Source organism: Phacochoerus africanus, chromosome 8, assembly GCF_016906955.1.
Source record: "Phacochoerus africanus isolate WHEZ1 chromosome 8, ROS_Pafr_v1, whole genome shotgun sequence".
NCBI lineage: Eukaryota > Metazoa > Chordata > Mammalia > Artiodactyla > Suidae > Phacochoerus > Phacochoerus africanus.
Window position 1 is genome coordinate 71,561,701 of NC_062551.1, and position 22,564 is coordinate 71,584,264.

The window sequence follows — 22,564 nt, forward strand, 5'->3', positions numbered from 1 at the left end:
TTAAACTGCGCAGTTCCACTTCTATGCAGATTTTTTTCCCATGAATATAGTGCCTATATTTTCACTTTACAGATTTTTAAATTAAGGGGGGGCGGGAGGTTTGTGTTCTCTTAGAGATTACAGTATATAGAATCAGAAGAACTAGAGTTTGAATCCTGATGCTCTCCAGACAATTTCCCCTTCTTGCCCTTGGATGAGTCATTTATCAATTCCTTCATTTTTGAGGCAGAAATAGTGAAGTGCAGGTTCTCAGCTGCTGAGAAGTCACTTCCTATAACCACTGCATTGTTCGAGGGTCAGCTGTACATTTGTATGTGTGCAGAATACATGTGTGCACATGCATATAAATATTCATTATGTATGTGTTTGTTTGTTTATTTATTTTGCTTTCCAGGGCTGCACCCGTGGCATATGGAGGTTCCCAGGCTAGGGGGCAAATAGGAGCTACAGCTGCCAGCCTACACCACAGCCACAGCAAGGGCGGATCCAAGCTGAGTCTGTTATCTACACCATAGCTCATGGCAACGCCTGATCCTTAGCCCACTGAGTGAGGCCAGGGATCAAACCTACAACCCCATGGATCCTAGTTGAATTCCTTTCCACTGCGCCACGACGGGAACTCCTACATATGTATTTAATCATTCATGGATTGGTCTAGTTTCCCAGCGGAAATATTGTGTACTGATTTTTTTTTTTGTAATCAGAAAAGCAATTTTTTGTTATAAAAAATGCATGATATTTGCTGTGAGAATTTTAACCAAGATCCAGATGTGAATATCTTCTAAAACATCACCTCCGAGATAACCACTGATAGCAGTTTTCTCAGATGTTTTGCATTGTATACTGACGTACAAATAATCTCAATTTTGTTTAATCAAGATAGGATCATATACATTTTATTCTGCATCTGCCTTTATTTTGCATCTCGCTGTTTTTACTCAATTTTCTCACATTTTCCACCTCTGTCTACGTAGACCTGGCTGCATAGTCTTCCGCAGTTGGGTGATGCTTGATTTGATCAGTCACTTGTTGAGACTCTAGGACCTTTTTAAAAGAGGAATTTGGACTTTGGGTAGTCATGTAAATGGAATAAATTGTCACGTGTCACACCTGTGTTTGGCTGACTGTGAGCCCCTGCCTGGGAGTGTGGCCACTGGGCCAGTGTCCAGCTTGTTCACTCACTGACGTGTAGGTAGCAACAGATCATAGGGAGAGAGAGCACATGGCAGGCTGTTTTCCTTTGGTGCCTTTGCTTCTCACGCAGGATGCAAAAATAAAATAACTTCCTTTGAATTGTTTCTCCAAATGTCTCTGGCACACCTGCACATTGTTTGCAGAAGAGCTGTGTTCTGTGTTCTGTGAAGTTTAAGGAGCTGTTTTCGGAGCTGGGCTGAATCTGCCTCTTCCCAACACAAACTGAAAGTTTTTTATATAGTCTCCATGTTTGGCTCATGACTAATCTCTTTTTCATAGATATTTACTACAGAAGAAAATTAAAATTAGACTTTCTAAATCAACTGTGCTTTAAAAACTGTGAATAAATAAATTGGGAGTGCCCGTCATGGCTCAGCGGAAATGAATCTGACTAGCACCCACGAGGATGCAGGTTTGATCCCTGGCCCTGCTTAGTGGGTTAAGGACCCTGCATTGCTGTGAGCTGCGGGTAGGTCACAGACTTTGATTGGATCTGGTGTTGGCTGTGGCATAGGCGTAGGTGGGAGGCTACAGCTCAGATTCGACCCCTAGCCTGGGACCTTCCATGTGCCGCAGGTGCAGCCCTTAAAAAAAAGACAAATAAATAAATAAATCAGACTTTCTAAGTTGATTTGGTTCTGGTTCCTGAAGCTTTTATTCATTTAATGGAGTAAGTTGGGTAACACTAGTGATAGTTGAAGGTCTTTTAATGTGTGGCAAAAACATGCCATTTTAAAGTATGTAACTTAAAACTTCCTAAAGCATGAATTATGCACCTAAAGCAGTACTGCTGAAACATCCCTGTAAAGAAAGTACAGACTTCAATACTGCAGGTCTCAGGGGTCTGCGATTCTGTGTTTCTAACAAGCTCTTCTCGGGTGCTGCTCTGCCCCATCTGCCCTCTGAGTGGCAAGAATCAGGAGTTTTATCCCCTTCTGGGTTTTGGTAATTCTTCCTTTCTGGTTGTGATTTTTTTTTTTTTTCAACCCACATGTCCCTCTTTCAGAGTTTGGATTATGATCGCTGTATCAATGACCCTTACCTGGAAGTTTTGGAGACCATGGATAATAAGGTGAGTCCCTATTGATCTCTTGGGGCTAACTAGGCCTTATGACAGCTTCATTTTCTGTTCTAAATACTCCAGTAAGTTTCTTTACCCCCTTGGCCTCTTAACCCTTTTCCCGAGCTACCTGCATGGATTCCTCAGTCCTCATCCTGCCAGCCGTACCCACGGTCACTGCGCCTGGCCCAGCCCCTTCGTGTTTTTCATTCTTGCATGCTGCACGGCACCTGCCATGCCACCCATTATCACCAGGCTTCTGTCCATATGGGATGGGATCTAAACCCGGTTAGCCAACATGTTTTCCTTCCCTGTTGCCAACCTACCCCCGTGGTCAATTGAGTCACCCTTTTCCTTTGTGAACAGAAAGGTCGCAGGTATGAGGCGGTGAAGTGGATGATGGTGTTTGCCATTGGAGTCTCCACTGGGCTGGTGAGCAGGTGGCTCGGGGAGATGGCGGGCCAGCGGGTGGAGGGGGTCAGGGGGCAAGCTTCAGCTGGGCACGTTAAGTCATTTGTCATTATAACAGAGATTGCCTCTTCCTTGTTCCTTTGTGTTTTTTTTTTTAATTAATAATCCTGACACTTTTTCACACTTGCTTTCACTTGATGAAATGAAAGTGAGCCTTGCAACTCTGATGCCCTTTAGAGCACTCCAAGCCTTGGTCAAGCCTGTCCCTTTGGGTGCTGTCCCATCAGATAGGTGGCAGAGGGGGTGGGGAGAGTGCTCAGTGGATGTTGAGGCCACTCTGTCGGGAAAAAGCAAAGTAATGGGAACAAGACTGTGGCCACGATGCCCTTTCCTCGAGCACAGCGTGCCAGTAAACAGGACACCATGATCCCATCATGCTACCCACCTTCCCTGCAGGTTGCTCGTTTTGCCTAGGAGGTAGTGGCCTCTGCTTGAATGCACAGGGTTCTGGGTCAGTGCGTTCACAGATGAAACCGCAGGCAGGAGGAGATTAAGACACATGGCCAAAGATTGTCGTAGCGGCAGTTGGGGACCGTAACTGCTGACTCCCCACGCCTAAACCTGGAGAAGAGAAGCTGGAAGAGTTAGCAGCCAGTCTGAATGACACGTGTCAAGTCTGACTTTCTATCAGTGCAGTGTTAGAAAAGGGCGTTGTCTTAGTGCATTCAGACCCCTGTAACAGAAACACCACGGACTGGGAGGCTTAGACCTCAGACACTTATTTCTCACAGTTCTGGAGTGTGGAAGTCCACGACCACGTGCCAACAGATTCCATGTCTGATGAGGGCCCAATTCCTGGTTCACAGGTGGGCACCTTTTTGCTGTGTCCTCACACGGCCGGAGGGGTGAGGGAGCTCTCTGGGATCTCTGTAGGGCACTAATCCTCTTCACAAGGGCTCCACTCTCATGGCCTAATTGCCTCCCAGAGGCCCCACCTCCTAACACCGTCCTATCGTGCGGTAGAATTTCAGCATAGGAACTGGGGGGCACAGGGGATAGAAACAGCAGTCCATCCCAGAGTTTGTATGTATCCTTCAGCGGTAGCCCCTTTATACCACCTTTCTTGAGAACTAACCACAGGTCTCCAGCTTCATTCTCCATGATCTACCCATTAAATATAAACATATATTTAAATGTAACATGGCCCATAAGGGCTGACCACAATTTTTATTTTCACGGAACTTGTCAGATTTTTATTGTAGTGTATTCAGAGGTCACGGAACATCTTACTAGTTAAGATTAATGGCAGGTGGGAGGCCTCTGTAACATTCTGATACCATTGTGGGGGCAGCTGGGGTTGATGTCATTGTTTTATTGAAATTTCAGAGTGTGTTTTGCTCGATAGGTTTCTGGTTGCAGAGTTCCCCCTACTAAGTATTGTCACTAGCCGTCTGCTGTCGGTTTGCCTGCTACTTTCCCATCCGACTCCTTGGAGCTGCCATTTATCAGTACCAGCAACTTTACAGAGCACCCTCACCTTCTAGGAAGGCAGACCTGCCTTCATAACGTAGCAGCCAGCTCTTCTTGCTGCTGGCTTTCTTATCTGTCATCATTTATTGTTTCAATATTTAAAGGCCTCTGGGCATTGGCCTGAGGCAAGGCCAGAGTTAAAGGCACAAAGCATTTGATCCTGAATCCACAAAATCAGAAATCTTTAAGTCCAGAGCTTGGGCTTCTGAGAGTGGAATAGTGGAATAGGAGTGGTTTTCTCTTATTTTCTTATTTGCCAGGCTAACCGTTGGCTATAAGATGGTTATAACTCAAAATTGTGACTTAGGAAATATAAAATAGTAACAGATATGCAAAAGCTGTATGCTACACCCAAGTGAATGTTGTCTTTTAAAGAAATCTAAGCTCCTCTGCTTATCCAGCTCAGCATCACTGAAAACGTGTTTGGAATTCTGCTTTTGAAATTGCCCTTGGAAAGAGTGGAGCAGGTCCTCACACATCTCTGTACTGTGCCTCTCTAGTCATCAGCTGTCTTCCCTGGTCTCAGATTTCTTCTGGCATCCTTTCCCGTCTTCGTGTTTATCCTCCTCCTGTCAGCTTAGCTGCACACCCGCTTTTGTCCTTAGAGGGGCCGTGCTTAGGTGGGGCCCTTCTGTAGCCAGGGCGACTCAGGAAAGCCCATTCACACACGGTCTGTTGGTAACTCGGGAGCGTGTGGCCAGGCAGAACAGGCGGGGAGGGGGAGGCAGTGCTCCGGGGGACACCTGGGGGCTGGCTTGCTTTTCACAGGTGGGTCTCTTCGTGGACTTCTTTGCGCGCCTCTTCACCCAGCTCAAGTTCGGAGTGGTGCAGGCCTGTATCCTTTTCACGGTTCTCGGTGTTCCCGGATGTCAGCACTTGCAGTCTGCTTTCCTGTGCAGAAATGAGCTTACCAGTAAATATGATCTCCGAAGAGCTATTTATTCGCCATTCGGGTTTCAGGTATTTCATTATCGTCAAAGAACACAAGGGAAGGACTTTCTTTAATAAACAGAGATGCACTCATAGTCATGGTTCGTAAGACACAAAGCCCAGATACCTCTTTTGCCTAATTTATAAATTCAGTGTGGTTCCAATGAAACCTCCAATAGGGTTGTTCCTAGACTTGGAAATTCTCTTCTTAAATTTGCGTAGCAAAGAGCCCAAAGTAGCCAAGGCAGTTGTGAACAGCAAATTGAGACTGGCCGTATGAGAGGTCAAGACTTAGGTGATTTAAGATATAGTTATTGAGGAGTTCCCACTGTGGTGCAGCAGGTTAAGGATCTGGCATTGCTGCTCCCATTCGGATTCAGTCCCTGGCCTGGGAGCTTCCATATGCCATGAGTGTAACCAAGGGAAAAAAAAAAAAAAAAGATACAGTAATTGAAACAGAATCATGTTTGTGCAGGAACACCCAGTTAGTCCAGTGGGAGATAATAGAGAACCGGAAGCTGGCTCATGCATGGAGAGGGATGCTGTGGATTGCAGAGCTAGTGTCAGACATCAGTGAGAAAGGGTGGGTTAATAAAAGATGATGGGACATCTGGAAAAATGCAAATTTAGCTTCCTGCCTTGGAGTATAAATTAATTCCAGACGGGCCGAAGACGTAAACGGGGGAAGCAACATGTGAAGAGGCGCTGTCAGGTCAAAGAGTAAGGAGTGCTTCCATAGGACTCCAGAAGGCACGGCGGGAAGGGGAGGGTCGATAAACTCGACTGCCTTGAAGTAAATATTCTGTTTTTACAAAAAAACAAAACCACAAACAACAATAAAACACCATAAAGAAACCGAAAAGCAAAGTGTTATTCCCTGTGCATCTAACAGAGAAATAATTCGTATCCAGGATATAAGGAGAACTGCATCTCAATAAGAAAAAAGACTAGGAGTTCCCGTCATGGCGCAGTGGTTAACAAATCCTACTAGGAACCATGAGGTTGCGGGTTCGGTCCCTGCCCTTGCTCAGTGGGTTAAAGGATCCAGCGTTGCCGTAAGCTGTGGTGTAGGTTGCAGACGCGGCTTGGATCCCTCGTTGCTGTGGCTCTGGCGTAGGCCAGTGGCTACACCTCCGATTCGACCCCTAGCCTGGGAACCTCCATATGCCGCGGGAGTGGCCCAAAGAAATAGCAAAAAGACAAAAAAAAAAAAAAGAAAGAGAAAGAAAAAAGACTAAACATCCTCAAAGAAAACTGAGCAAAGGATGTGATCAGGCAGTTCTCGGGGGGAAACATTAGCCAGTCAGTAAACCTATGGAAAAGAGCCGCCTTCATACCAGCAGGGAAATGCAAGTTAAATACATAGGCCGGTACGCCTTCCTGACTCTGGAATTTCTGTCCTGGAAGCAGCCCTCAGACGTGCTCAGAGATGGTGACTGCAGCAGCTCTGTGACTGCGAAAGGTGGAAGTCACACCACAAGGGAGGATGCGAAAATCGATGTTCATATGATATAATTTTACGCGGAAGTTAAAGTAAATGAACCAGAGGTGTTGTATCAACCTGGCTGATGCTCAGAACGTGTTAAGGGAGAGACAAAAGAACATTGTAGACCATGCATGAAAGGCTCTGCTGTTGTTTTAATTTCAGAAACACATAGAACAGCGTGGATGCAAATGGAAACACTCGGGCGAGGATGCGTGATCCTTTCCAGTCAGTGGTTTCTTCCAGGGGAGAGAGGGAAACACAAAGGGTTTTGTTGTGTTGTTAGTGGTATCTAATGTTTTCATTAACAACAACAACAACAACAAAACTCGGGAGTTCCCGTTGTGGCTCAGTGGTGAACAAACCCAACTAGCATCCATGATGACGTGGGTTCCATGCCTGGCCTCGCTCAGTGGGTTCAGGATCCGGTGTGGCTGTGGCTGTGGTATAGGCCGGCAGCAACAGCTCTGATTGGACCCCTAGCCTGGGAACCTCCACATGCCTCAGGTGCAGCCCTAAAAAGACAAGCCAAAAAAAAAAAAATACTTGGAGCAAATATGATGCAACACTGAGATTTATTAAAGTGTGCACTATGGGGAGTACAGGTGTTTGTACGTTATTTCTTATAACGTTTGAAGTATTTCATCATTTAAAAATGATTCCTTGGGGTTCCTGTTGTGGCTCAGCAATAATGAACCCGACTAGTATCCATGAGGAAGTGGGTTCGATCTCTGGACCCTCTCAGTGGGTTAAAGATCCAGCGTTGCCATGAGCTGTGGTGTAAGTGGATCCCGAGTTGCTGTGGCTGTGGTGTAGGCCGGCAGCTGCAGCTCTGAGTGGACCCCTAGCCTGGGAACTTGCGTATGCTGCAGGTGTGGCCTTAAAAATATAAATATGTACATATATACATAAAATGGTTCCTACTCTAGGAGACATCTCAGGCAGCTGGGGTTTTTTATAAAGTTTATCTACAGGGACAGAAAGATGTGCAGTAAGCAGCCACCATGCTGCAGAAGAGAAAAGGTGATGGCACAACCTTCCCCGTGGCGGACACGTTTTTCCTTAACCCAGTGTCTGTAGCGGTGGAGGAATGCAGCCAGAAAGGCTGCCTCGCCCTGTCCCTCCTTGAACTCATGGGTTTCAACTTGACCTTTGTCTTCTTCGCCAGCCTTCTTGTTCTAATCGAGGTGAGTCAGTGTGGGGGTTGTCTTCTTGCTTATGAGGTTTGGGATTCCGGCGCTCACTTTTCTCCATCTCCATTTCCCAAGTGTCAGGAAACTGAATTAAACATATTAGAACAGATTCCTGGAGTTCCCGTCGTGGCTCACCAGTTAATGAACCTACTAGCATCCATGAGGATGCAGGTTCAATCTCTGGTCTCAGTCAGTGGGTTAAGGCTCCAGGGTTGCCATGGGCTGTGGTATAGGTAACATACGTGGCTCGGATCCCACGTTGCTGTGACTGCGGTATAGGCCTGTGGCTACAGCTCCGATTTGACCCCTAGCCTGGGAACCTCCATATGCCGCAGGTGCGGCCCTAAAAAGACTATATGTACATGTATGTATATATGAATCTATATATATATATCGATTCCTGTGGAACAAGCAGCCTCTCGTTCCCTTAGAGATGTTTCTGAAAGTCAAGGTCTCAGCCTCTGGTGAGATTATAGAGGAAAAAATCGAGATTAGGAGGGCAGTTCTCAACCTTGGCAGCACATCAGAAATACCTGGCGAATTCTAAAAATGACTTCAAATAACTTTAAAATACTTCAAACTTAAATACATTAAACTTCAAAAACCTTTAAAATAACTAAAAATGACTGCCCAGAGGAAAGAGGCGAGAATCTCAGGAAGTGAAGTGCCTGCTCTGATGATTGAAAGGCCCCCAGGTGATGTGAATCACTGGGAATGTGTTAGGAATGCATCAGACCTCCTGAGGCAGGAACCCCGGGGGGCGGGCAGCATCTGGTTTAATGGGCCCACCGGGCGTTGCTGCTGCTGCTGCTGCTGAAGAAGCTCAGTTCATCCTCTTAGAGGGGCTGTCCAGGGTGAGCCGTGGAGCTGGTGGATTCTGAGTTGTGGCTGCACCTGCTCTCCCCATCAGCCAGTGGCTGCAGGTTCTGGGATACCCGAGATCAAATGCTACCTGAATGGTGTGAAGGTGCCGGGAATCGTCCGTCTGCGGACCCTGCTCTGCAAAGTCTTTGGAGTGCTGTTCAGTGTGGCTGGAGGTAAGGAGGGTCTTTCTGACTTTTTGTTGTTATTACTCAATGAATTTTGCTATATTTATAGTTGTACAATGATCATCACAACAAAATTATAGCATTTCCATCCCAAACCCCCAGGGCGTCCCCCCACCCTCCAGTGTGTCTCCTTTGGAAACCGTAAGTTTTTCAAAGTCTGTGAGTCAGTATCTGTGGTGCAAAGCAGCTCATCGCGTCCTTTTTTAGACTCCACGTGTAAACGACCACATGTGATGCTGGTGGGTCTTCCTGACTTTTATCCCTCAGGCATCCAAGGGGCGAAGATGACAGGAAGCGTTATGTGTGTACACGAGCTGGATGTGGATCTGAAGCCTCGCCTTCAAGCAGATCTCTGTACCTTTTATTGATAGGTTATTTTTAAAATGCAGACGCTGTTAATAAGTTACCATTCAGAGATATCTGAGCAACACGCCATTGAGTTTTGAAGTCTAGTTGGTTTGTGGAGTTGGCTTTTAGCAAAGTCAGCAGGCTTTTTGTGTAAAATGCCAGGTAGTAAATATTTTAGGCTTTGTGGGCCAGGAGGCAAAATAGGAGCCATTAACTTAAACTTATATAATCACTTATTAAATGTATCCATGTGAAAATGTAAAAACCATTCTGAGCTCTCAAGCAGTGCAGAAACAGGCAGCAAGCCTATCTTGGGCCACAGGGCATGGCGTGCTGACCCCCAATTTAGATTTTCAAGATTATTTGATGGGCATCTCCTCACTCTTTCTCTTATAAAGTCACTTGATCATCTCTGTTTTACAGTTGTCGAGAGAAGGGTCAGTGTGACAGAGACCTCCTGACCCGAACTGTTCTGTGCTGACTCATGGTCTCCCCTTTTCCACCTGTTCCCAGGGCTCTTTGTGGGGAAGGAAGGCCCAATGATCCACAGTGGGTCGGTGGTGGGCGCTGGCCTCCCGCAGGTAAGGGTTGACGGGAGGGAAGTGGGGGTGTCCCTCAGAGTGGGGCTCCTAGTTAGGGGCTCGTCTGTGGTTGAATTTGGGAAAAAATCTGTTGGGAGCAACCTAATATGGCTTTGGAATCTGACGTGTCAGTTTGGGCTGATATGAAAATGATGTGGTCTCTTTCCCTGGAGAGCAGGTAGCTGGTACCTTGAGGTTTTAACGAGGTCCTACGGAGTCCCAGGAGCAGACGTGGGATGTAGAGGAAGTCTGCTCAATCGGAAGTCACCTGCTGCTCCCACAGCCTTTGCCGGGCACCTCCGCCCAAGGTCGTTTGTGGAGCATCTTAGGGCTGCCAGATCCCAAGAGGCTGGAAGCCTTGGCTGAGATGGTTTCAGGCACAGTCTGTGCTGGTACTGCTGGAGGCAGCAGGAGGGTGATGGCTGTTCTTTGTCAGCTGCTGTCTCCGCCAGCCGGTCCCTATACCAATTCCTTTCTTCAGAGCCACCTTGAGGGTTTCGTTGTCCTGCTCAGCGTCATCCTTTGATGAGGAGCTGAGGCTCGGGCTCCCTGACTCCCATTCTCCTGGGCTGTTCCACGTTGAGAGGTCTCAGCTCCTTGTAAACTGTCACTTACTGACATTCGCATCTCATGATCTAGGAGCAGGGAGTTTCCTCCCTCCCTGTGATTGTGAGCAAAGGAGTGGAGGCCATCTTTTGATCTCTCTCATTCCTGCCTCATCTGGTCCACATCCAGCACCCGCCTCCCGGAAGTGAGCTAAGAGGAGGAAGGAGGCCCAGCTTGGACAGGGCAGCAGCCCGAGATTTTGTCGAGCCGTTGGAAAGTTGGCCCTCCTGGCCCTTCCTCTGCGACTGCCCCAAGCAGAGCTCACATTATCTTCTGCAGCAGCTTTTGGTTCCTCCCAACCCTTTGCTCAGCTGTTTCCTCGTTTTCTTTCTGACTTGTTAACTGTGTACACAATGCAATTTCTTTCTTTTTTTTTTCTTTTTTGTCTTTTTAGAGTTGCACCTGCAACATACAGAAGTTCCCAAGCTAGGGGTCAAATCAGAGCTGCAGCTGCCGGCCCACACCACAGCCACAGCCACACGGAATCCAAGCCACACTGCAACCTACTCCACAGCTCACAACAACACCAGATCCTTAACCCACTGAGTGAGGCCAGGGATCGAACCTGCATGCATCCTCATGGATACTAACTGGGTTTGTTACCACTGAGCCAAAATGGGAACTCCCCAAATGCAATTTCTGAAGAGCCTAGAAATTGGGGGCAGAAAAAGAACTGCCTCCCCTGGAGTTCCCTGGTGGCTCAGTGGGTTAAGGATCTGGTGTTATCACTGCTGTGGCTCTGGTTACAGCTGTGGCGTGGGTTTCATCACTGGCCCGGGAATTTCTACATGCTGCAGGCACTGCCAAAAGAAGAAAAAAGAAGGGCCTTCGTAAAGTCACTTCTCGTTTTCCAGTCGCTGTCCTTGACTCCTTGCAGTGTGCTGCCCAAGTGCCCTCAGGCACAGTGACTCCCGGCGCTGCAGACTCCTCAGCTCTGACCCCCTGACTCAGTTTTCTCTCGTTCCAGTTTCAGAGCATCTCCCTGCGGAAGATCCAGTTTAACTTCCCCTATTTCCGAAGTGACAGGTATGGGAAGGTTAGGAATGGGGTTTTTTTTGGAAACAACAAGGTGTTCATTTGCTGCCTCTCAGACCCTACCCTTGCTCTCGCCCGGCTCACGGCCTCTCCTGCGGAGCAGGCGGTACACGAAACCCGACCCACAGGAAGCAGGAGATGGGCTTTGAATTATTCTTCTGAAAATAAGGAGCACGAGGGCCAAGCAGACCCAGTGGCTTCTCTATTTGTCATAACATAGGGCCTAGAAGCATCTCGGACAATGAAGAACATGGTCCAAGAATATACACATGACCAAAAAAGTCCTCGAACTTGTTATCAAGAATGGAGTTTGTTGGCTTGGTCAGCCGCCTCTCGGGGTTGGAGGGTCCCTTTGGGGTACCCTTCACCCTGAGGGGTTTGCATGGGTTACATGCACACCAGCAAGGCCCAGGGTCAGGGGCCTGGGTCAGGGGCCCAGGGTCGGAGTTGTGGTCTCCCTTCCCACCTCAGTGTTCCTGGGGTCGGTGTTCCTGTGGGCACTGTCGCCTGCCCCTCTGCCAGCGGCCACACTTGCACATTTTCTCTGGCGCTGGGCTTTCTGGAGCATCTAGAATCTACCAATGTCAGGGAGCCTGTGCTCCTGCTGGGGCTCCAGCGGGGAGGGCGTTTGGGTCGTAGGTGAACCGTGTCCGCCTCCGCAGAGACCTGCCCTTCACGAGCCCTGACTGTTCGTGGGTCTGTGGATGCTAAAACGTTGCTGCATGAGAGAGTGAAAAACTGCCTTTTGCAGCCCGAGAGCTGTTTCTCAGCTACACAAACCCTCTCTCTCCTCAGGGACAAGCGGGACTTTGTGTCAGCAGGGGCAGCCGCGGGAGTCGCTGCAGCTTTCGGGGCCCCCATTGGGGGTACCTTGTTCAGTCTGGAGGAGGGCTCGTCCTTCTGGAACCAGGGGCTCACGTGGAAAGTGGTGAGGCCACACCCCCAACGTTCAACTGGGTATCTCCTGGTCCTTGCGGTTACTGGTGGTTTTTCCCCCACTTTCACTGGTTTTAAGAGACATATTTTATATACAGTATAAATATCTGAAAATAAAAGGAGCTGGAAAGGGATATCACGCAAACACTGACCAAAATAGGGCTGGGGAGGAGTTTATTAAAGTTAAAGGGGACTTTGAGTCTGGGGGAGGGCGTTGTTAAAATGAAGGACATTTCACAGTGATAAAAGGAACAGTTTAGTCCTTAGTTTTTTGGGTTGTTTGTTTGTTTTTGACTTTTTAGGGCCGCACCTGTGGCATATGGAGGTTCCCAGGCTAGGAACTACAGCCGCTGGCCTACGCCACAGCCACAGCAACGCGGGATCCAGCCTACATGACAGCTCCCTGCAACACCAGATCCTTAACACACTGAGCAAGGCCAGGGACTGAGCAAGGCCAGGGATCAAACCTGTGTCCTCATGGATGTCCTCATGGATGCTCATCAGATTCATTTCCACTGAGCCACGACAGGAACTCCTAGTCCTTAGTTTCAGTTAACCAGTAGTTTTGATGAGACCAAGAGAATTTGCAGTATTGGAAACTCACGGCTGTCGGCCCACACCTCAGCCACAGCAACGCTGGATCCGAGCCATGCCTGCGACTTACACCACAGCTCATGGCAACGCTGGATCCTTAACCCACTGAGTGAGGCCAGGGATCGAACCCACCACCTCATGGTTCCTAGTTGGATTCGTTTCCACGGCACCACGGCAGGAACTCCAGACCGTGGACTTTGTGTCCCTCCCCTGGTGATCCCCTTCCTGTCCTGTCAGGCTGTTATCCTCTCCAGACGAACCATGGCCCCTGAACCGTGGGCCGGCCGTGGTCCTGAGGCAGGTGGCAGCAGAGCCACACGCGAGCCCCTTCTCCTCCCTCAGGGAGCACTCTTCCTGGTCCTTACTCTTCCTGGTTTGGCCCAGGGTCTGGTGTGTAATAGGCTATAAATCGAGTAGTCCTTCACGGTAGGGTCTCTGGGAATTCTGAAACCACGAGAGGTTAAGAATCTGACTGCAGCGGCTCAGGTCTCTGCAGAGGCACAGATTCAACTCCTGGCCCCGCCCAGTGGGTTAAAGGATCTGGCATTGCCGCAGCTGTGGCTCAGATTCAGTCCCTGACCCGGGAACCTCCATATGCTGTGGGTGAGGCCATAAAAACAAGTAAATAAACTAAAAAATAGGCTGCCTGAATGCAAACTTCTTGCAGCCTGCTTTCCAGCTCCTCCCCCTTGAGGTGTACTTGCTGCCATGGTTCCCAGGCCCAGGGTTTGCAGGTCTCTCCTTGGAGCAGCAGGTTTACGGGGACGTGTCTGGCAGAGAGCAGGGCTTGTCACTCTTCAGTGTTCTAGTGGGAGCTCCCCAGTGGCCTAGTGGTCAGGACTCCGCTCCTTCACCACTGTGGCCCCAGTTCAACCCCTGGTCTGCAAACGGAGATCCCACATCAAGCAGCTGCGTACGGTGGCTGAAAAACCTAACGCAGAAATGTTCTTGTTTTTGTCCCCTGTCCTCTAGCTCTTTTGTTCCATGTCTGCCACCTTCACTCTCAACTTCTTTCGTTCTGGGATTCAGTTTGGAAGTTGGGGTTCCTTCCAGCTCCCCGGATTGCTGAACTTCGGCGAGTTTAAGGTATGTGTTGTCCTTGCCCCCAGAATTTCTTTCTTGACCCGTGAAAATTGCTCCTAAGTCAAGTACCAGGGAGCAGCAGTCGGAAGGGTAGGTGCCTGTCCCCCTCTCGGGTCTCCCGCAAGCCTCTGCTCACCAGGGCCGCTTCCAGCGCTGTGCCGGCTCCAGTAGAGAGCAGGCGGCCTGGCCTCTTGTCTCTGTCTCTCGGCTCCTGTCCCTTCCTGTTCTCATGGGCATTCTGGTTTTTCTCTCTCCCTCCCTTGCCCCTTCTCTCAGTGCTCTGACTCTGATAAAAAATGTCATCTCTGGACAGCTATGGACTTGGGGTTCTTCGTCGTGATGGGGGTCACTGGGGGCCTCCTGGGAGCCACATTCAACTGTCTGAACAAGAGGCTTGCAAAGTACCGCATGCGAAACGTGCACCCGAAACCTAAGCTCGTCAGGTACCCATGCAGTGCCTCCCCCGCCTGCCGCGGCTCCCGAGCCCCGTGTGGACTGGGCCGTCTCTCCCGAGGAATGAACTCCGCTTTCCCAACCAGCTTCGATGTCATGTCCTTGCCTGAGATTCTCAGACCGGCCGAAAGGCCGAGGCCGAGCTTAATTTGTATCCGAGCAGCCGGCTGGCCCCCGCCTCTCTGGACTTGGCCGCTAGGATGCCTGGTGAGGCAGCCCTGGCCCCGCCAAGGGCGGAGCTCTCATGAGCCTCCTGCCTAGCCCTTCAACGGAAGGCCCTGCCCTTCCTCGGAGGGAGACGGTGTGGCCGCAGCAGCCCGTGTTACTGGCTCGTCACGTTTCACGTACCCGTTGCCGGCCGCAGCCAGTGGCTGATGAGTTCCGCACAAGCGCTGACTGCCCGGGGCTGCTGGGCCAGCTCTTGGGGGAAGGGCCGGTGGGGGTAGGCCGTTTTTGAGTCCCCAAGACCTGGTGACCTTTCCTCCACGGTAACACTGTGCGTTGCCCCTAGGGTCTTGGAGAGCCTCTTGGTGTCCCTGGTGACCACCGTGGTGGTGTTTGTGGCCTCCATGGTGTTGGGAGAGTGCCGACAGATGTCTTCGGCGGGGCAAGTCGGCAACGACTCCTTCCAGCTCCAGGTAACCCCAGTGCAGCCGCTGCCTTCATCCTACACCAGAAATGTGGGACCTGCCACTGTTTAGAGCTGGTAGATGTGTTGGGGTCCTTGTTCCACACGTGCATCATCAGACTGCTGAGAGAGAGAGATTCGTAGTAGTCTGTACCTGGCAGAGGATGTGCAGCGGATCCCCACTTTTTCTCTCTTGTGAACAATCCTGGGCGTCGAGTTCCCATTGTGGTTCAGTGGTAACGAACCCAACTAGTATCCATGAGGACGTGAGTTTGACCCCAGGCCTCACTTACTGGGGTGGGGATCCGGTGTTGCCGTGAGCTGTGGTGTAGGTCGCAGGTGTGGCCTGGATCCCGCGTTGCTGTGGCTATGGCGTAGGCCAGCAGCTGTAGCTCTGATTCGACCCCTAGCCTGGGAACTTACATAAGCCACAAGTGCAGCCCTAAAAAGCAGAAGAAAAAAAAATCCTGGGCATCACGGAGGAGACTCCACTCCCTCCCGCCCCAACTCCCGACCCCGTCTCCCCGCCCCTCGGGAAGCTGACTGTCTGCTCCTCCTCTGAGCCTCAGTTTGCTCTTCGGCCCCCTCCACCCCCGAAATGTGCCCACCAGCCTGGCCTGGGAGGAAGGGGTGCCTGTCTCAGGGCACATGGTAGTCTTGGCCCTTCCTGCATCTTCTGGTTCCTGCTGGGTTTAGATCATTTACTGACATACTTCCTTTTTGTGTTTCTCCTTTTCCTTTCTCCAGAGTATACATTATTTTCTACAACTTTTCCCTGAAGAGCAGGGTCAGAGAGGCAGACATTGGAGCTTACATTACCTTGTGTTTTTCGGTCCAACCCAGTGAGCCTGAGAGCTGGCCTCTAGAGTGGAGGCTGGAGGTTCTGCCACTTGGTGCTCCGAGCCCCCTGGGGCTTTGGTCTTGAATGGCTGCCAAAGGGAGCAGTCAGTGAACATCTAGGATCCGAGGTCAGCAAATTGCAGCCTGTGGGCCAAATCTGGCCCTTGGCAACTGCTCGGTTTTGTTCAACCCCCAAGCTAAGAATGGTTTTTACATTTTTAAAGGGTTGGAAAGAAAAAAGAAAAAACAGTAGGAGAATATATGACAGAGACTGCATATGGCCTGCAAAGCCTAAAATATCTGGTTCTTTACAGGCAAAAAAGTGTGTTGATCTCTGCTCCTAGCTGTTCCCCAAGGCCACCTTGTTACTAGACCAGTTTTTTCCTGAGTGTGTTCTGAGGACCACTGATACACATGATGCGGGAGGAAAAAGGTTCCATGGTCAGGTGTGTAAACCAGAGCTAAGTAGGTTTAATACAGGACTTCCCAGGACCTTTGAAATTCCAAGAAGTGGGGAGTTCCCGTCGTGGCGCAGTGGTTAACGAATCCGACTAGGAACCATGAGGTTGCGGGTTCAGTCCCTGCCCTTGCTCAGTGGGTTAACGATCCGGCATTGCCGTGAGCTGTGGTGTAGGTTGCAGACGCGGCTCGGATCCCGCGTTGCTGTGGCTCTGGCGTAGGCCGGTGGCTACAGCTCTGATTCAACCCCTAGCCTAGGAACCTCCATATGCCACGGGAGCGGCCCAAGAAATAGCAACAACAACAACAACAACAACAACAACAAAAAAAGACAAAAAAAAAAAGAAATTCCAAGAAGTGGTATGAATGTTTGGGATGTTTGTTGCTGCCAGGTGTTCCGTCAGCCCTGCCCACACATCCCCACTTGATCCTCACCACTGCCGCGTTGGCCAGTGTCACCCCCATTTTACCGATGAGAAAACTGAGGCAAACCAGGATCTTGCCCAAGACCCCTCAGCTGGTAATACAGGCACACGGTAGGAGCTGTTCCCACTTCGTAGATGAGGAAACAGAAGCTTCGCAAAATGAAATAACCTTTCCTAAGGTCCCCAGATCGTGGAAGCCAGAGAGTCCAATCCATCTGATCATGGAACCTGTTCTCTGCTCTTTGCAGACACTGATTTCCAGCAGGCGCTGTGATACTTCTGTCCGCGTTTGACCACAGGACTCTGCCGAGCCCCGTCAGGATGGGGGGTCCTGCAGACGTAGTTTGGGGAACACCGCACGTGTTTGTTTTTCAGGGGTCCTCTCGGCTTGTCCACCCTTCACTCTTCTGCCTACACGTCCCCTTTGCCAGCAACTCCCTGCCAGGCGCTGCCAGTAGGGGGCGCTCTCCTGTTTCCTAGAGCAGCCTTGACCCAGCTGGTAGGGTTACACAAGCCCAGCACCTCGTACCGTTAGCAGTGTTCACATGAGGGCGTCCTTCCAGCATCACTGAGAGAATTGAATGCAGGAGCAGTCATCTCCCTGGGTAGCTTGGCAGTAACACTCCAGTTGTTGGTCCACTGGTAGGTACGAGGTCCACCCCCTGTGTTCTTGGAAATCACCAGCCAGAACACAAAGGCCTCTGATGAGTCCAGCAGTGCCAGGTTCTCGCCTTCCCCCAAAGTGATGAGGAGAACGGGAGGGCCGGAACGCGGAGAGAAAAGCTCTTTTCCCAGCTGGGGTTTTGTTCAGCCAGGTCGCGGAGGCCGTCAGGAGCACGGCGTCCGCAACAGGCCACATGTACGTGGGTTTTCCATTCAGAATAATGTTGGGGCTTTAGGTCAAGCTGTACCCTGGATGCTCCTCCACAGACACCTGTCCACTCCGGCCACTTGTCAGTCCCTCACCTCGTCCTCCACAGTCCCTGGTGCCCTCGGGCCGGACTTCCAGCAGCACTGCTCACAGAATTGGTGCTGGGAGAGGAAGCAGAGCCAGGCCTATGGTGAATCAAAATTGCAGTCACATTTTTGTTATGAATGTGGATGAACAAGCGCCCTCTTCCTAATTCTCTCATTCTCAAGGTGCAAGGAGCACAGTGTCATAGTCGGCTGCTCTTGGGTATTAATCTGGGTATTTTTGTTTTGTTTTGTTTGTCTTTTTAGGGCTGCACTCACAGCATTTGGAAGTTCTCAGGCTAGGGGTTGAATTGGAGCTGTAGCCACTAGCCTACACCCCAGCCACAGCAATACCAGATTCAAGCCGTGTCTGTGATCTACACCACAGTTCACGGCAACGCCAAATCCTTAACCCACTGAGCGAGGCCAGGAATCGAACTTTCGTCCTCAGGGATACTAGTCAGATTTGTTTCCACTGCGCCATGACGGGAATTCCTCCATCTGTTTTTAACTGCCTGTTTAATTTATGGGTAGAGCTTGCAAGCCAGACTCTTTGGACCGAGCTGGAGGCATCCCCCTTGAAGTCTCACGTGCCCTGGTCAAGGGCCCTTACATTAACTTTTGGATCCTGCCCCTCAGGTCACATCAGAGGATGTGAATTCAAGTATCAAGACCTTCTTTTGTCCCAACGAGACCTACAATGACATGGCCACACTCTTTTTCAATCCCCAAGAGTCGGCCATCCTCCAGCTCTTCCACCAGGATGGTGAGTTTCTGGGGGATTGGGTTTTTTGGCAGGAAGCAAATGATTATTCCTCTGCCCCTCCTGTGGATCCTCAGACGTAGCCAGGCTTGCTCTTGGTTCTGAGCGAGAACAGGACTTTTAATTTGTAATCCCAACCCAGACAAGATTCGGGTTTCTGCCTCTGGCACTGCAGGTGAACCTCGGGGAGCCGAGGCAGCCGTCTTAGACTCTGTCAGTCTGTTCTTGCTTTGCAGGTACTTTTAGCCCCATCACTTTGGCCTTGTTCTTCGTCCTCTATTTCGTGCTTGCGTGTTGGACTTACGGCATTTCTGTTCCCAGTGGCCTTTTTGTGCCTTCTCTGCTGTGTGGAGCTGCTTTTGGACGTTTAGTTGCCAATGTCCTCAAAAGGTACTCTGTGTGTGTGTGTGTGTGTGTGTGTGTGTGTGTGTGTGTGTGTGTGTGTGTGAGTGAGAGCAGGCACCTGCGTGCATATGCACGTGTGTGACCCGTCCCCCTCCAGTATGATCCTAAGCCACTTTCTTGGTTTCTTTCTTCACCAGCTACATTGGACTGGGTCACATCTACTCCGGGACCTTTGCCCTGATTGGCGCCGCAGCTTTCTTGGGCGGGGTCGTCCGAATGACCATCAGCCTCACGGTCATCCTGATCGAGTCGACCAACGAGATCACCTACGGCCTTCCCATCATGATCACCCTGATGGTGAGCACGCCCCTCCTGGCCTCTTCTAGGTCCAGGGCCAGGTCTGACACCGTGACTGCTCGTCAAGGCTGCGCTTTGCATTTCAGGTGGCCAAGTGGACCGGGGACTTTTTCAACAAGGGCATTTACGATATCCACGTGGGCCTGAGAGGCGTGCCGCTTCTGGAATGGGAGACGGAGGTGGAGATGGACAAGTAAGGCCGTGCTGCCTCATCATGTCCTAGTTCCAGGGTTTACGGCTTTCGGGCCCGGGCGTGTTGCCATAAAGTAGGGAAGAGAAAGTCAGAAATTCAGGTCCTGGGTTGGAAGAAGGTGAAATGGTAAATAGCAGCAGGAAGGTCCTTCCAACAGCAAACACGTCTGTCCCCAGGCATGTTCGGGACAGTGGAGCGGCCCCATGTGGCTGGGGCCTGGGGCGGGCGGGGTGGCCTTGTGGCTAAATAGGTGTTAGGATCGAATGTGTAAATTAGGGGTCTGAGCCCTGTGAGTCAGAGCCGGCTGCCTCATGTGCGCCCGGTGAGGTGTCGTACCGTCAGCAGTGGTGACTCGGGTGGAATCGCCAGCCTCTCCGTCGGCTCATGGATAGTTGGGGCCTCCCGCGCTGGGTAGCATGCAAGGCGCCTAGAGTCTAACGTAGGGGTCAGCCACCTTCTGGAAAGGGCCAGATAGTAAATGTTTTTTTGGCTTCGCAGGTCACGTGGTCTCGGTCACAACTAGTCTGCTCTGCTGTCATAGTGCAGAAGCAGCCATGGGCAGGATGTGAATGAGCGAGCGTGACCAGATGGGACCTGTGGCTGACAGTTGCCATCCCTGGTCTCAAGGGACACTCAGACATTACTGTGTTAATTCCGGTATAAGGAGCAGTTCAGCGGTCATTCATAGCATGTACTCTGGGGGCCTGAGGAGGGCTGGCCAACACCCCATGCACCCGGCGAGCGGGTGAGAGGACATCTGCATTGAGCGGAGGGCCTTGGCCCACCCACCTGCCGAAGCGGGGAAGGGCGTTCCAGGCATGGGGAACGGCATGTGCAAAGTGGGGGAAGTACCAGGGAGCGCTTGCGTTCAAGGATCCGCTAGAGATGGTTCAGAAGAGGGGCCGGGGGCCCAGGCAGTGCAGGAGATCCAGCGCAGCCCCGTCACCCCTTGTCCGGGTGCCGTGGGCTCTGTCGTGAGGCTGGACGGCTTCCCTCCCTCCCTAGACTGCGAGCCAGTGACATCATGGAGCCCAACCTGACCTACGTCTACCCGCACACCCGCATCCAGTCTCTGGTCAGCATCCTGCGCACTACGGTCCACCACGCCTTCCCGGTGGTCACGGAGAACCGGGGCAACGAGAAGGAGTTCATGAAGGGCAACCAGCTCATCAGTAACAACATCAAGTTCAAGGTAAAGAAAGCAGCTCCAGCGGAGAGGTGAGGGGTGGACAGGTGGTTCCTCGATGCTTGCGCTGATCCCCAGCCTGTCGCACCCCGTAGAGGAGCTGGCCCTGCCTGGCTCCTGTGGAAATCAACACTCTTCTCATTGTTTGTGACAACAAGTACCGACAGGCGAGTAGAGAGGTTGTGAGGCCATCCGGACGGTGTTCGTTCCAACTCCAGTAGGCACGGGGATAGAGTGTTGTTTCAGTCAGTGGTCTTCAGTATTCAGCGCGAGTTGTATCGGCGAGGGTTCTGAGTTGCCAGCAACAGAAATGGACTTGGACCTACTTAAGAAAGAAACAAGTCCGAGTTCGCTTCATGGTTCAGTGTTAATGAACCCAACTAGAATCTATGAGAATGTGGCTTTGATCCCTGGCCTCGCTCAGTCCGTGAGCTCTGGAGTAGGCTGCAGACGCGGCTGGGATCTGGCGTTGCTGTGGCTGTGGTGTGGGCCGGCAGCTGTAGCTCTGATTGGACCCCTAGCCTGGGAACCTCCATATGCTGAGGGTGCAGCCCTTAAAAAAAAATAGGAGAATGGAGATCCCGTCCCCAAATCAAAGGAGTGGAGGTGTTGGGCTGGCCAAAACCTTGGGCTCTGAGAGGTTCCTTTGAATCACAAGCCTCTGAGCCACCGTGAGGATTTCTTGGTCAGACACGGGCCTGTGCCTTGACCCTCGCCGTCCTCCAAATCCTTACCTGAGTGCGGCCATGCCCAGCCATCTGCCATCGCGCCCCTCCCACCCACAGAAGTCCAGCATCCTCACCCGCGCCGGCGAGCAGCGCAGGCGGAGCCAGTCCATGAAGTCCTACCCGTCCAGCGAGCTGCGGAACATGTGCGACGAGCACGTGACGGCCGAGGATCCAGGCGAGAAGGAGGACCTCCTGCAGCAGATGCTGGAGCGGAGGTGAGGGACGGAGGGAGCGCGGCCGCTGGTCCTGCCCCCGCTGCCTGCAGGGCCGGCTGCTCAGCCCCCGCCCCCAGGGCGGTCCCTGGGGTCCGGGACGTGGACGGGACGCGATCCTGCTGAGGGTGCCGTAGGCAGCGTCTGGTTTTTGTGTAACAGATACACTCCCTACCCCAACCTATACCCTGACCAGTCCCCGAGTGAAGACTGGACCATGGAGGAGCGCTTCCGCCCGCTGACCTTCCATGGCCTGATCCTGCGCTCGCAGCTCGTCACCCTGCTCGTCCGAGGAGTTTGTTACTCTGAAAGCCAGTCGGTGAGTCTCCACTCCTGTCCACACTGCGATTCTGGGAGGCTCGGGGTGGCAGGAACAGTCCCTGCGTCTACTGTCGAGCAGTGTGTGCGGTCCCACAGCGCAGCGCAGGCAGGGTCCCTGGGGGGGACGCCAGGTGGGTGTGACGTCCCCTCCGGTGCTGCTCCCCTTCGTCTCTGCCCCCGATGCCGAGTGTCCCTTTGACCAGCAGGCTTTCAGTATAATTTCTACTCTTTAATCTCTGCCATGCGTGAACTTTGTCACATGTTACATCAAAAAAAGACTGTTCTCATTAATTCCCCTGTAGTTTCATTTTTCACTTTTGGGGGTTTTGTAGCAATAGTGGGGCTGGGTAGGGTGTGTTCAGAGTGTCCCTGTAGGGACCTGCGACATACTTCACCCCTTTGGCTGGAGCTTCGAAGAGGAGACTGGAAAAGTCCCCCCGGGATCTAGTGTCCGAAACGACCGGCCTAGTCTGGGTCTTGCCCGTGGGCGGCCAGCCTGAGGTCACTCAGTCTGACTGGCCTGCAGAAGAGGCTGACGTGGGCAGGACAGGAAGGGCCATGGGTGGAGTTCCAGTTGGAACGGGGTGAAAGTTGTCTGGAGCGTGACGTGGGCCGGACCCCACAGGGCCCTGCCTGCGTGCAGAAGCTGGCCAGAGCTGCCTGGGAG

General features: G+C 51.4%; 1 protein-coding gene across 2 annotated transcripts in view; it reads left to right on the forward strand.

Annotated features, from left to right (window-relative positions):
- Positions 1–22,564, forward strand: part of CLCN6 (chloride voltage-gated channel 6) — a 33,068-nt gene that overhangs the window by 5,824 nt on the left and 4,680 nt on the right. The window contains exons 3-20 of one of the 2 annotated variants that reach the window (XR_007136467.1): positions 2,201–2,266; positions 2,621–2,686; positions 4,964–5,030; positions 7,689–7,795; positions 8,712–8,838; positions 9,712–9,779; positions 11,353–11,411; positions 12,216–12,348; positions 13,923–14,036; positions 14,310–14,476; positions 14,998–15,124; positions 18,432–18,558; positions 18,792–18,945; positions 19,098–19,257; positions 19,344–19,450; positions 20,456–20,642; positions 21,422–21,579; positions 21,773–21,895. Coding sequence is in view for 1 of the 2 variants with exons in the window: in XM_047791831.1 (XP_047647787.1) it covers positions 2,201–2,266; positions 2,621–2,686; positions 4,964–5,030; positions 7,689–7,795; positions 8,712–8,838; positions 9,712–9,779; positions 11,353–11,411; positions 12,216–12,348; positions 13,923–14,036; positions 14,310–14,476; positions 14,998–15,124; positions 18,432–18,558; positions 18,792–18,945; positions 19,098–19,257; positions 19,344–19,450; positions 20,456–20,642; positions 21,422–21,579; positions 21,739–21,895 (2,151 nt within the window). In the remaining variant the exon portion in view is untranslated. Of the gene's footprint in view, positions 1–2,200; positions 2,267–2,620; positions 2,687–4,963; positions 5,031–7,688; positions 7,796–8,711; positions 8,839–9,711; positions 9,780–11,352; positions 11,412–12,215; positions 12,349–13,922; positions 14,037–14,309; positions 14,477–14,997; positions 15,125–18,431; positions 18,559–18,791; positions 18,946–19,097; positions 19,258–19,343; positions 19,451–20,455; positions 20,643–21,421; positions 21,580–21,738; positions 21,896–22,564 lie in introns of both variants that reach the window. The other variant, XM_047791831.1, reaches the window with a different exon arrangement.